The 14,885-nt window shown below is 38.0% G+C and overlaps 1 protein-coding gene across 2 annotated transcripts in view; it reads right to left on the reverse strand.

The window, feature by feature from the left end:
• LOC128981970 (core histone macro-H2A.1-like) overlaps positions 1-13,702 on the reverse strand; it is a 112,107-nt gene extending 98,405 nt beyond the window's left edge. For both annotated transcript variants that reach the window (XM_054400993.1, XM_054400994.1), the window contains exon 1: positions 13,501-13,702. In XM_054400993.1, coding sequence (XP_054256968.1) covers positions 13,501-13,672 — 172 coding nt within the window. In that variant the 5' untranslated portion in view covers positions 13,673-13,702. The remainder of the gene's footprint in view (positions 1-13,500) is intronic.
• Positions 13,703-14,885: the final 1,183 nt, after the last annotated feature.

The following is a 14,885-nucleotide window of genomic DNA, read 5'->3' on the forward strand; positions in this document are numbered from 1 at the left end:
GTATAATGTAGGCCTCCACCAGGAGCCAGTTCCTCCCTGGCTGGTATGGGAGGGTTAGTCAACGTCACCTCCCACCTTGCCACTCAATTGCTTGAGAGTGATCCATCCAGAACTCGTGTCCGTGATAGAAGCTCTTTCTGGACCCAAGCCGTCACTCTACAGGTTGACGGCCGTATAATGGGTGACCTGAGTCCTTTCTACGTCGGCAGCGACATCCCGTAGAATTGATGGAGGGGCGATCCCTATGATAGGATAGAGTTTGTGTACTGGGGTTGGTTTCAAACACCCAGTTACAATCCGAGCCATGTCATTGACTACAATGTCAACCTTTTTTGCATGTGCCGCATCACTCCATACTGGTGCTGCGTAGTCCGCAGCCGACACACTGAGCGCTAACGCTAAGGCTGAGGTTCTGAGGACATCATGGGCAGGGTTAGCACTTCAGCATCTGCTGGTGAGCTTCCTGATGATATTATTCCTCAAAATACCCCCGCCGCAGCAAAGCTGCAGACTAAGCGAATTTCCATTTGCCTGATTGAATTTACACTAAAATGTCTACTTAAAAATATAAAATTTATTTCCTATTTAAATAGAATTAGTTTAACAAGTAATTAGGTTTGCTGCATCAGGGAGGGCAAAACTGTTTTTTTTTTTTTGTTTTTTTTTGTAAAATGTTAATAGTTAGTAAGATATAAAAACATTTTCCAAATTTGATCAAAATATGTTCATAAACAATCAAACTACAACAGTTTACTTGTTCTCCATAAGAATAACATGGGAATTTTAAATTTACATTTTTTTGGAATTTTCTCCGTAACCATTAGGCGCATAATAACACTTCAATATACTAAATTATTTGTTTTTTTAAGCTCTACAAAATGGTCTGGAAAGAAATTGCTAAATTTTAAGTTTTTTGGGTCAAAAATGGGAAAAACCTCTTTTTTTACCTCATAAAACCCCCCATAAACCCCTGTTCCCATAGTCCGATCATGCTGGTTTGCGAACTGGTTCAAGTTTATCCTGCCTTACACCTTCAAACAAAATTTTATCAAAATCTGACAAAAATTACTCAAGTTATCGTGCGGATGGACACACATATATATATATATATATATATAAATTTGAACGAATGGTGTTTTTGGCCTCTGGGGACATCAAAATGAAAAAGTAAATTGGGTCCGGGCCTAGGTCTTACCATGAGACCTACGGTAATAGCTACTTCCCTATAGGGAAATTCGCTAAAAGACCTCGCTGAGACTTTACACCTTGTCGCAATACTGGGTGCTTTCAATGTCAATGTGCGGTCCAGTGTGACACCAAGATATTTGGGTGTAGGACAATAATGCTAAAGACGATCTCCCCGCCACATCACATTCAACTTCTCTATTGTTTAGGTGAAAGGCACAATCTTGGGGCTTAGCTAGGTTTGGGTTGAGGTGATTTGTGTCATAGTACTGGGAAAGTTCATTTAGAGTCGTAGTCAGCTTCTGTTCCACCTCTTCAAAACTCCTACCTTGTGCCGCCACCGCCGTATCATCAGGATATATATATTGACATGTAGCGTTTGGCAACGGTTGGTAAATAAATAAATAAATAATTCTTTATTGTCACATAACATTTTAAATCTTAGCATAGCTAAAAAAACAGATGACATTATCAAGATTAAAAACTAACCTAAAATATACAATAATATGTCTTATGCACTAAAATACCCTTAAACAAGATGTAAAAATTTGCTGATCAATAAAAATAAAAAAGTCAATTTCTTTGAATAGCAAGAATAAGACATATAAGAAACTTTATACAAAATAACGTCATATTGTTTCATTGGTTTCGTTTAGGTATTCGTTAGGTATTCGTTTAGGTGTGGTCGTTAGTATATGTTATAAAGAGCTAGGGCTAAGACGTTACCCTGAGGCAATCTATTTCTTTGAGTCCTCAATCTACTTTTCTTGCCTTGAAGGGAAACGAAAACTTCTTGTCATGAAATAGTTATGAAATAGTTTTAACAGCCGCATACGATACCGTAAACCATCGAAGACTCTTGGGAAAAGTGTACAGCATTACCAAAGACTATCAGCTAACTTCGATAATAGGCACTTTTCTTCATAACAGGTGGTTTTTTGTTTCCCTTCAAGGCAAGAAAAGTAGATGGCGGCTGCAGAGTACGCTGCACCAGTATGGAATGCATCGTCACATTCAAAAAAGGTTATTACAGTCAATGACATGGCTCAGATAGTAACTGGGTGTTTGAAACTAACCCCATTACACAAACTCTAAGCTATCACAGGGATCGCCCCTCCATCAATCCGACGTGATGTCGCTGCCTATGCAGAAAGGACTAAGCAAGAGACCGACCTTCGTCACCCATTACACGGCCACCAACCTGTAGAGCGACGGCTTTGGTCCAGAAAGAGCTTACTATCACGGACACGAGTTCTGGATCGATCACTCTCAAGCAATTGGGTGGCAAGGGGGGAGGCCACGTTGACTAACCCTCCCATACCAGCCAAGGAGGAACTGGCACCTGGTGGAGGCCTACATTACCAAAATCGAATCAGGGTCGAAGTACCAAAATAAAATGCAAGACAAACATGCAGAAATGGGGTCTCCTACCAGACTAAGAAAATATCTTGTGTGGGTGTGGTGCTGTTCAGGATCCCGGCCATCTGATGATCTGTCAACGCCGAGACCAGTTTTTTGCACATTACATGATCTTTTACAAGCGAATGACAAAGCCACACCGGTAGCTAATTTCTGGAAGAGCGAAGTCTGATTTCCGGACAGAGAAAGTAAGTAAATAGGCTAAGTACTTCCCTAATCCAACCTACCTTCAAAGGACTTAATGCAGTCACAAATCAGCATAAAGCCCAACTTGCTTTCCACACATGCCTTTTCTTTCACAATCTTTACGTTTTACAGCAAGTTTGGTTAGGTTATGTTATTTTAGAACAATTTCATTTTGTGATTAATATATTATCTTAGTTTTGAAAGAGGTATAAAAAGTACCCTAAGCTACATGGTAAAAAACTTAAGCGAAACTAAGCATGGCATGGATTAATGGAACTGGATGAGTGGATGAATATCCAAATCTATCATGGCCGCCTTTAGTAACATCACTGACTATGGACATAGACAAAAAGAATTAAATATAGACCGTCAGCTGTGCTGCGGTTACCTTAGCTTCTGGCGCACACCGCTTGGAGCGCCATGTATTTACGGCGTACGCGCTACGCAGTGTTGGGAAGTAGCGCGCTACAAGTAGCGACGCTACAGTATTTTTTTTAGCGTTAGCTGTAGCTACGCTACTTTTAAGATTTTGTAGCTTTAGCTGTAGCTAGCTACATTTTTAAAGTAGTTGTAGCGGAATTTTAGCTACTTTTCTCGCTACATTAACATTGTTTAAGATAGTGATTTTTAGGTACTTTCCTGTTAAAGGGAACATTCATTATTAACGATGATTTTTTCTCGATATATCCAAATTAACAAATTGAAACATATCAGCTGACAACTACGCAATACATATTGTTCAGTATAAACAAACAATAATGAAATGAAACTGTTCTAAAAAAATAACATAACTAACCAAACTTGCTATAACATTTAAAAATTCCGTGTTTAACTTGCCTTTTATATTATCAAAACCAAACAGAATTTTTAAATGGTCCAGCAAGTTGGTTGGTTATGTTAGGTTAGCTTAGAACAGTTTCATTTCTTAATCCATATAATAGACTATTTTCGCCTAAACAAGATCAGCAGTTAGTTGTTGTGAATTTGTAATGGATCGGAAAATAAAAATATCGATATATCGAGAAAAAAATCATCGATAATAATGAATGTTCCCTTTAACAGGAAAGTACCGATTTTTATCATAACCTCAACTTTACGTGAAACAACCTCTTTCAAATCAAACTGACATTTTCAAAAAAAAATTAGGCCTACTTTCTTGGCTTCATACAGCTGGTTGCAGCCGTTTAATTCCCTATTACAACGTTGTGTGGACATGGAGGCCATTAAATAAGTGTTATCCACATTTTTGGCTCTCATTTCCTTAATTTACTACTCTATGATTACTGTCCGATAAAATAAAATCGCTTGATGCAGACGATGTTTAATTTAAACGTTACCGGTGACAAGAGAAGCTATTGATTGCTTGCAAGTGATTGACAGGGAAATTAGTAATCAATTAAGTTTCTTTATTATATCGATAGTGTTTCAACTTGCTGGGTTTATGGAAACCAACACTAAACCTTAAAATAATGAGAAAGCTGGTCTATCAACCTTTGCTTCAGCTGTTGATTGTGGTTCATCATCACAATCTCTTCCTTGGTTAGATTACAAAGATTTTTCAAAGGTTTACTAAATTAACAAATAGGAAATTACCTGATGAGATTTAAGATATGCCTAGACAGACTACATGATAATTGTAACGAAAAAATCTCCATATAACATGAAACTTACATTGAAAAAATAGCATAGTTTGCTCCTGCTAACAGCTCTTGTATAGGACTATTCCTAGGCTATACTATAGTTAAAGACGAATACCAAGTTCCAAGCTCAATTGTCAGGCATATATCTGCTTAGTCCTTGCAAGAACAAGGTTAATATAACCAACTTGTTACATAGCCAAGTAGGCCTACATGTTATTCTTACTTATTACAAATTTCAACATGTTTAAATTAAAAGCCGATTTCAGAATAAGTTGCTGAATACTGTTTTCTGTACCAACTAGGTTGAAGCACAATTTGCCCTATGCATAATGACAATAAAGGACAATTTCTTGACATCGAAAATGTTAGTCATAGACACTTAGACACAAGTAACTTATCACTATGGTTAAAAGTTATAGCATTGTCGTTTTTAACATTAAAAGTAAAGAAAGGCAATAAACTCCAATTTCAGTACCTGCTAGGCTCTGTAACACAATACCAAAGTGGTTTTAAATACTGTAATCGTTTTACAGTTTTATTGGTCTTAATTGTTGATATAAGACATCTATGAACCTATATTAAAGAAACAATATGAGCTTTTAAAATATAGTTTGGTTGTATGTCCTTTGAACTTAATGAAATTTACATAACTTATAGATGCTTCAAAATAATGCAATATTTAAAAATAAGCACTAAATATGATGGGACACCCAACTATTTGGTTCTGTTGTTGTAATGTTAGGTTTATAATGCCAACTAATTAAATACTGTACAACCTAGGAATAATTTGTTTTCCAAGTAATGTTAGATACGATACTAACATTTTTTGTTTAAATGTTTGTTCAATAAAAATGTAGTTGCAATTAATTAATTTTACATTCACCTTATGTGCGTGGAATAAAAAGTAACGTCTTTGGAAAAGTAGCTAAAATTGTAGCGGTAGCTACATTTCATTATAGCTGTAGTTGTAGCTAGCTACTTTTTCGGAACTGTAGCTGTAGCTGTAGCTAAGCTACTTTTTTGGAAATGTAGCAGTAGTTGTAGCTAGCTACATTTCAAAAGTAGCTTCCCCAACACTGGCGCTACGTAACCTCCAGCGGAGTGCGCCGGAACCTATGGTAACCATGGTAACCGCAGCACGGCTGACAGTCTATATTTAATTCTTTTCGTCTATGCTATGGATACTGAAGTAGGCTAGACATCCCATCTCTATATGGACCAGCTGTCACCAATTTGTCTCAAAAAAGAACGTAGTTGTGTGAGCCAGTCACAGAATGTGCTACTGTCTAAATTTCTATTTTATACCTTATTTTTGGGTTCTGGCAAGGTTGATGGGTCATAACAGTTGATATAGTTCACCATAAGTCATTCCCTAAGTTTGACTTGTTAAAAAAGTGTGTATTTGACAGAAATAAGTAATTTAGATCAGCACAATCTATAGTGGCTCACATCAACTACGACGATTTTGATAAAAAATCTGGCTACAAATTTAACATGGGATGGAATGTCTAGTTGTATTAATAGTCAAAGGTAACATTCAGTTTTGTTGTCTAGATGACAGTTTTGTTGTTTTCTGTTTCCCTAACTAGTAATAAATGTTAATAAATTAGCGTAGCCTATACTTTAAATAAACTATTACCGGTAGGCCTAACTATTAGTGTCCAGGCATATATTCACTTTAAATAACTTAGAATCAACAGAAAATTGATAACTAAAGTTGTTAGTGAGGAAACATTGCATCAAAATCCAGTAAATTTACAAAAGTGAACAAAATTTGAAACAGTCGTAGTTCCGTTATTATTTGTGAGCGCGGAGAAATTTTTGCACCATTATTTTCAGCCAAAAATCTAGTTTCTGGAGATAGCCTAGATATAAATAGGCCTGTATATATACAGGTTCCCATGGTCACGTTGATCGCAATAATTACCGACTTATGTCTTGGGAACTAACATTAGTACCATACAAGGTTCACGCAACATTGATGAATAGGCTTAGTATAGCATAGAATAGAATTAAGTAAAACTTTTGTTAAACTGATGTTAAACTTTTAGTCTGATTTGTTGACTGAATAAGGCCAATGATTTCTTAAACTTGAATAATCTGTCACCAATTTGGAATGTGTTAGGGATCCCAGACGTCCTCATTTCCCTGGACACGTCCTCTTTTTGGGTACATAAAAAACGTCCGGGGGGATTTTTGTCCAAACCTTTAAATGTCTGGGATTTAGATTTTAAAAATAAATAAATAAAATTATTCCTGAACACATAGTAGGCCTAATATTTGTAATTAACTCTAATCATCAATCACCCAGTTATTTCGGTCAGTTTAAAAAGGGATTAGTTGCAAAAAAGTTTACTTGTTCTAAAAAAATTAACACAACTCCAACCTGCAGTTGTATCATCCTCCGAAATTGACAGTTTTGTTCTTTAAACACAACTCTAAATTCAACCATTTTGCTTGTGTTGCTGAAGAAACTGCTTCAATTAAAAATACCCCCGCCGCAGCAAACCTGCAGACTAAGCAAATTTCAACTTGTCTGATTATATTTCTACTAAAATATTTCCATAAATAAGACATAGGTTATTTATTCCCTATTTAAATAACAGATTTAACAAGTGCTTAGGTTTGCTGCTACGGGGAAGGTAAAAAGTGTTTTTTGACCATACGTCAATAGTATAGGATGAAATAAATAAATTTAATGTTATCAATATCCTACTAATATTATAAATGAGAAAGTTTAGATGTATGGATGTATGGATGTATGGATGTATGTTTGTGACAAGTGAACGCGAAAAATACTGGTCGGATTGGGCTGAAATTTGGCATGATGATAGCTCACATTCCCGATTAACATATAGGCATATTCTTATTTCAAAAATCCTTTCGGGCTCCGCCCCAGTGGCTCTGGAGTTTCCCATGTTAACCTTATGAGAAATGAAATTATTGAATCTTAACAGCTGTTTCAATTAAACAAGTTGGTTCTGTTCTGTGATGTTCAATAGCATTAAAGTTACAAAAATTACTAACAGGGTGCAGCACTATTATTTCTTTTACATTTATGACAACAGCTAATTTGCAACCAAAAGGTGAGTGAGCGTAGCGAACGAACTTCAACCTGGAGGCGAGTTAGCGTAGCGAACGAGCTAACCTGAAGGCAAGTGAGCGCAGCGAACGAGCTCAAACTAAAGGTGAGTGAGCGTAGCGAACAAGCTCCAACCTAAAGGTGAGTGAGCGTAGCGAACGAGCTCCAACCTAAAGGTGAGTGAGCGTAGCGAACAAACTTCAACCAGGACGTGATAGAGCCATGCGAACGAGATAATCTTGAAAATTAAGAAGTTAAACGGGGCAAAGCCCGCGGGTTACAGCTAGTATATCCATAAACAAGTAAAATACAACAATTTTCATTTTCTCCATAAGAATAACATGGGAATTTTAAATTGCACTATTTTTGAATTTTTTCCGTGACAGTTAGGCATACAACAGCGCTTCAATATACTAAATTAGCCTATTTATTTTTTAAGCTCTACAAAACGGTTTAGAAAGATATTGCAATTTTTTTGTTTTTAGGGTCAAAAATGGGAAAAACCTATTTTTACCCCATAAAACCCCCCATAAACCCCTGTTCCCATGGTCCGACTATACTGGATCGCGAACTCGTTTGAATAAATGCAGGTTTACACGTTTTTACCAAATTTCATCAAAATCGGATCATTTTTGCTCGAGTTATCGCGCTAACGGACAAATATATATATATATATATATCAATATATATATATATTTATATATATATATTTACATATATATATTTACAAATATATATATATTTACATATATATGTATATATATATTTACATATATATGTATATATATATTTATATATATATAAATGTATATATATATAAATGTATGTATATATGTAAATATATATATATGTAAATATATATATATATGTAAATATATATATATATATGAATTTGAATGGATGGTGTTTTTGGCCTCTAGGGATGCCTCATAACAAAACAAAAAATCGGTCCCGCGTCCAGGTCTTACCATGAGTACTACGGTAATAGCTTATTCCCAATATGGGAAATTGGCTAAAATTGAATTTATTCTCGTAAAATAGCCTACAATAGTAATAGAAGCTATGCCACTGCCACTTCAATAATGACATGTTCGTCCTCATTTCACCCCTCAACTTCTGTTAATGAACGTGCCATAGTGTATAATTTCATGTATCAGCAACTAATAATCTATATATTAATACACTTAAGCAGTTTTCTTTTCACAGTCATAACTCATTAACGGCTTGAGAGATTTTAGCGTTTGAGGTGTCAAATTAAAGGTATTTTTAAGTAGATGTGCAAATACGTCTCAGAATATTAAATACCCCCGCTGCAGCAAACCTGCAGACTAAGCGAATTTCCAATTGGATTTACACTAAAATGCCTCCTGAAAAATTTCACATTTATTCCCTATTTAAATAACTTAGAATTAGTTTAACGAGTAGGCTACTTAGGTTTGCTGCAACAGGGAGGGTAAAAAGGTGTTTTTTGTTGTAAAATGTTCATAGTTTAGTAAGAAATAAATGTATTTTACATATTCTATCAAAATATGTTCATAAACAAGCAAACTACAACATTTGACTTATTCTCCATAAGAATAACATGGGAATTTTAAATTTACAGTTTTTTGGAATTTTCTCCGTAACCATTAGGCGCACAATAATGCTTCAATATACTAAATTATTTGTTTTTTAAGCTCTACAAAATGGTTTGGAAAGAAATTGTGAAATTTTGTGATTTTAGGGTCAAAAATGGGAAAAACCTATTTTTACCCCATAAAACCCCCCATAAACCCCCGTTCCCATAGTCCGATCATGCTGGTTAGGGAACTCGTTCAAATAAATGTAGGTTTACACGTTTATACCAAATTTTATCAAAATCGGATCATTTTTGCTCAAGTTATCGTGCTAACGGACACACATAAGTTATATATATATATATATAAATTTGAACGGATGGTGTTTTTGGTCTCTAGGGACCTCAAAACGAAAAAGTAAATCGGTCCCGGGTCCAGGTCTTACCATGAGTATACTACGGTACCTAATAACTTAGGCCTATTCCCTATATGGGAAATTTGCTAAAAAGGGCATTTGGGAATGGTGATTGGTGTGAACCTGGCAATAACTCCAGCCATAAGTAGTGCGCGCGCCCGAAAAAATCTATTGCTGGCCGTATTACGGCAAAATACGTCCGCGATGCATATTACCGATTATGCCAACAGATAGAGGACACTTTAACGGACACGACAGTATCAACATTATGTACCTGGGGAGTAGTATAAGGGGGGTAAAATCGGCAAAAAGTAGTGCGCGCACCACCAAAAATCTATTGCTGGCCGTATTACGGCAAAATACGTCCGTGATGCGTATTACCGATGATGCCAACAGATAGAGGACACTTTAACGGACACGACAGTATCAATATTATGTACCTGGGGAGTAGTATAAGGGGGGTAAAATCGGCAAAAAGTAGTGCGCGCGCTACAAAAAATCTATTGCTGGCCGTATTACGGCAATATACGTCCGCGATGCATATTACCGATGATGCCAACAGATAGAGGACACTTTAACGGACACGACAGTATCAACATTATGTACCTGGGGAGTAGGTTAAGGGGGGTAAAATGAGCAATAAGTAGTGCGCGCACCACCAAAAATCTATTGCTGGCCGTATTACGGCAAAATACGTCCGCGATGCATATTACCGATTATGCCAACAGATAGAGGACACTTTAACGGACACGACAGTATCAACATTATGTACCTGGGGAGTAGTATAAGGGGGGTAAAATCGGCAAAAAGTAGAGCGCGCGCTACAAAAAATCTATTGCTGGCCGCTTTGCGGCAAAATACGTCCGCGATGCGTATTACCGATGATGCCAACAGATAGAGGACACTTTAACGGACACGACAGTATCAACATTATGTACCTGGGGAGTAGTATAAGGGGGGTAAAATCGGCAAAAAGTAGTGCGCGCGCTACAAAAAATCTATTGCTGGCCGTATTGCGGCAAAATACGTCCGCGATGCATATTACCGATGATGCCAACAGATAGAGGACACTTTAACGGACACGACAGTATCAACATTATGTACCTGGGGAGTAGGATAAGGGGGGTAAAATCGGCAAAAAGTAGTGCGCGCGCTACAAAAAATGTATTGCTGGCCGTATTGCGGCAAAATACGTCCGCGATGCGTATTACCGATGATGCCAACAGATAGAGGACACTTTAACGGACACGACAGTATCAACATTATGTACCTGAGGAGTAGGATAAGGGGGGTAAAATCGGCAAAAAGTAGTGCGCGCGCTACAAAAAATGTATTGCTGGCCGCTTTGCGGAAAAATACGTCCGCGATGCGTATTACCGATGATGCCAACAGATAGAGGACACTTTAACGGACACGACAGTATCAACATTATGTACCTGGGGAGTAGTATAAGGGGGGTAAAATCGGCAAAAAGTAGTGCGCGCGCTACAAAAAATCTATTGCTGGCCGCTTTGCGGCAAAATACGTCCGCGATGCATATTACCGATTATGCCAACAGATAGAGGACACTTTAACGGACACGACAGTATCAACATTATGTACCTGGGGAGTAGGATAAGGAGGGTAAAATCGGCAAAAAGTATTGCGCGCGCTACAAAAAATCTATTGCTGGCCGTATTGCGGCAAAATACGTCCGCTATGCATATTACCGATGATGCCAACAGATAGAGGACACTTTAACGGACACGACAGTATCAACATTATGTACCTGGGGAGTAGTATAAGGGGGGTAAAATCGGCAAAAAGTAGTGCGCGCGCTACAAAAAATCTATTGCTGGCCGTATTGCGGCAAAATACGTCCGCGATGCATATTACCGATGATGCCAACAGATAGAGGACACTTTAACGGACACGACAGTATCAACATTATGTACCTGGGGAGTAGTATAAGGGGGGTAAAATCGGCAAAAAGTAGTGCGCGCGCTACAAAAAATCTATTGCTGGCCGTATTGCGGCAAAATACGTCCGCGATGCATATTACCGATTATGCCAACAGATAGAGGACACTTTAACGGACACGACACTGTTGATACTGTCGTGTCCGTTAAAGTGTCCTCTATCTGTTGGCATAATCGGTAATATGCATCGCGGACGTATTTTGCCGCAATACGGCCAGCAATAGATTTTTTGTAGCGCGCGCACTACTTTTTGCCGATTTTACCCCCCTTATACTACTCCCCAGGTACATAATGTTGATACTGTCGTGTCCGTTAAAGTGTCCTCTATCTGTTGGCATCATCGGTAATACGCATCGCGGACGTATTTTGCCGCAAAGCGGCCAGCAATAGCTTTTTTGTAGCGCGCGCACTACTTTTTGCCGATTTTACCCCCCTTATCCTACTCCCCAGGTACATAATGTTGATACTGTCGTGTCCGTTAAAGTGTCCTCTATCTGTTGGCATCATCGGTAATATGCATCGCGGACGTATTTTGCCGCAATACGGCCAGCAATAGATTTTTTGTAGCGCGCGCACTACTTTTTGCCGATTTTACCCCCCTTTTACTACTCCCCAGGTACATAATGTTGATACTGTCGTGTCCGTTAAAGTGTCCTCTATATGTTGGCATCATCGGTAATATGCATAGCGGACGTATTTTGCCGCAATACGGCCAGCAATAGATTTTTTGTAGCGCGCGCAATACTTTTTGCCGATTTTACCCTCCTTATCCTACTCCCCAGGTACATAATGTTGATACTGTCGTGTCCGTTAAAGTGTCCTCTATCTGTTGGCATAATCGGTAATATGCATCGCGGACGTATTTTGCCGCAATACGGCCAGCAATAGATTTTTTGTAGCGCGCGCACTACTTTTTGCCGATTTTACCCCCCTTATACTACTCCCCAGGTACATAATGTTGATACTGTCGTGTCCGTTAAAGTGTCCTCTATCTGTTGGCATCATCGGTAATACGCATCGCGGACGTATTTTGCCGCAATACGGCCAGCAATACATTTTTTTTGTAGCGCGCGCACTACTTTTTGCCGATTTTACCCCCCTTATACTACTCCCCAGGTACATAATGTTGATACTGTCGTGTCCGTTAAAGTGTCCTCTCTCTGTTGGCATCATCGGTAATATGCATCGCGGACGTATTTTGCCGCAAAACGGCCAGCAATAGATTTTTTGTGGCGCGCTCACTACTTATTGCCAAGTTATTGCCAGGTTCACACAAGTGGAATGGTGGCGCTATCTGTTGACATTAGATTGTTTCCAACTAAACATACCGTATGGACGTATTTCGAAATAGTTTCTAAGGTTAACCACAGACTGCAGGGCTTGTTACTTCCAAAGCAAAGCCGGAATTTATATTTTTATTTAATCATCTGTAAAATAAGTCTGGTTCATAAATTATTAGTTTCCTAGCAAGGCTTTACAACAAATTGTTTGTAATATTTGAATGTATTTACCATACATTGTATTTTACTGAATTATCGTGTTGTTTTGGTTACAGTTCGGTGTAATCGTTATATAACTTATGTTTGAAAGTGATTGTTTACAGTGCAGTTACCCGTTACTTTGCCATATCATGTAATTTACAATGTATATCAACATTCCATTGTAAGTTTAGTGTTTTTTTCTTTTGTTTGGTTAACTTTCGTATCTACTTATTTAATACGCAAGCAGGTTTTTTGTGACAATTACTCCTCCAAAACTACTGAACCGATGGGCATGTTTTTTTGTATCATTGGAAAGAGCGTTTAATGCAAACAGTTAGATTAAGGCTACTATAAATGTAAAGATCCCCTAAATAACCACGTATGCCACCAAATGGTTTTCCCAAAGTAGGCCTTGGTTTAACTAAAATTTATTGACATTTCAAAGTAGGCCTAGGATAGGTTTGATGTAAAATAGGCCTAGGCCTACTCTTTAAAGGACCTATTACATCCTTCTGTGTTACCTTAATAGCCTAAGTTAAACTACCTATATGCCTAGTAACACAATACACATTTCAAACCTGTCAGATATTCGATTACAGCAGCCATATACACCGGAGAACCGATCCCAATACGAAGCCGGTGAGTTCCCATCTTGAGAAATCTCTTCATTCTGCCTACAGGAAAAGTTACATTGGCTCTTTGAGACTTGGACATTGGCTTTTGACGCTTCTTGACACCTCGTGATGACATTTCAGGAGAATTTTAAAACTATTCGGGCAATCTACAATCCTTAACTTAAGGGTAAAGGGTTTAACAGTTAATTTTACAAACATCAATAAACAACTCTATCTAAAAACTAAACAAACACAACAACCTAGGACTAAGCAAGCAGACAAACTACTAACTAGTAACTACACTGAGCTATAATTCTAACTGGAGGTAGCACTGAATGTCAAAGATGCGTGTCGCCAGCCGCCATGTTTGCGTGAGGTTGTGAGTTATAAAGAAGCCATGTTATTGGATGAAAAAACTCACTGCTATACAGACCTAGTTATAGAAGCCATGTCATTGGTTAAAAAAACTCACTGCTATACCAACCTAACAAAATCAGCGACTCGCTCTTGGCAGACTTCAATTTTAGCTCGGTGACTAACTACTAGACAGCCAGACCCAGACACCAACAAACAGGAACACCGAACAGATTACAGAACACCAACACCACCACGGGCCGAGTTCCCGCAAGGCTCAAGGGACGCTCCGTGGCCCGTGCGACGTGCGTGACGTTGGTTATAGTGATGGCACTGGTTTGGCACCTCTTACTTACTTGTATACTTGTGATGATAGTAGGCCCAGCCGTGGTCGTCAAAGGTGTTTAATTTTCAGGTAGGGCCTATCTTCTCTTAATCCTCCAAAAATTCTTCCAATTTGTAGTAGGCCTTTTCTATTAAGTGATTTTTGAGTTTTTTCTTGAATAAATTTTTGTCTTGGCAGCTTCTTATGTCTTCTGGCAATTTATTAAATATTTTACTTGCTGAGTGATGTGGTCCAGCTATTACCAATGATGTTCGGTGACAATTCAGGTGTATATGGTTTTGTTGCCTGGTGTTATAATTATGTATTTCGTGGTTGCGTTTGAAGACTTCCGGAAATTTCCATATCATCATAGCTGATTCCAATATATAAACGGAGGTAAGGGTGGGAACTTTAAGATTAATAAAAAGTGGTTGCAATGTTCTAAAAAAATGGGTTTTACATATTATTCTAATAATTCTCTTTTGTAGTAGAAAGACTCTGTTTGCTTCACTGCTGTTCCCCCAAAGTACGATGCCATAGCTCAATACGCTATGAAAGCAGCCATAATAAACTTTCATCAGGATATGATGATCCACTATATTTTGTAGTCTGCGCATAAGACAGCAGCATACTACCACAAGTCTTGAGGTTATATGATCAATATGTATAT

The sequence above is a fragment of the Macrosteles quadrilineatus genome, unplaced genomic scaffold (assembly GCF_028750875.1).
Source record: "Macrosteles quadrilineatus isolate MER2022 unplaced genomic scaffold, UCM_ALF_1.0 Scaffold_64__1_contigs__length_664444, whole genome shotgun sequence".
In the NCBI taxonomy this organism is placed as follows: Eukaryota; Metazoa; Arthropoda; class Insecta; order Hemiptera; family Cicadellidae; genus Macrosteles; species Macrosteles quadrilineatus.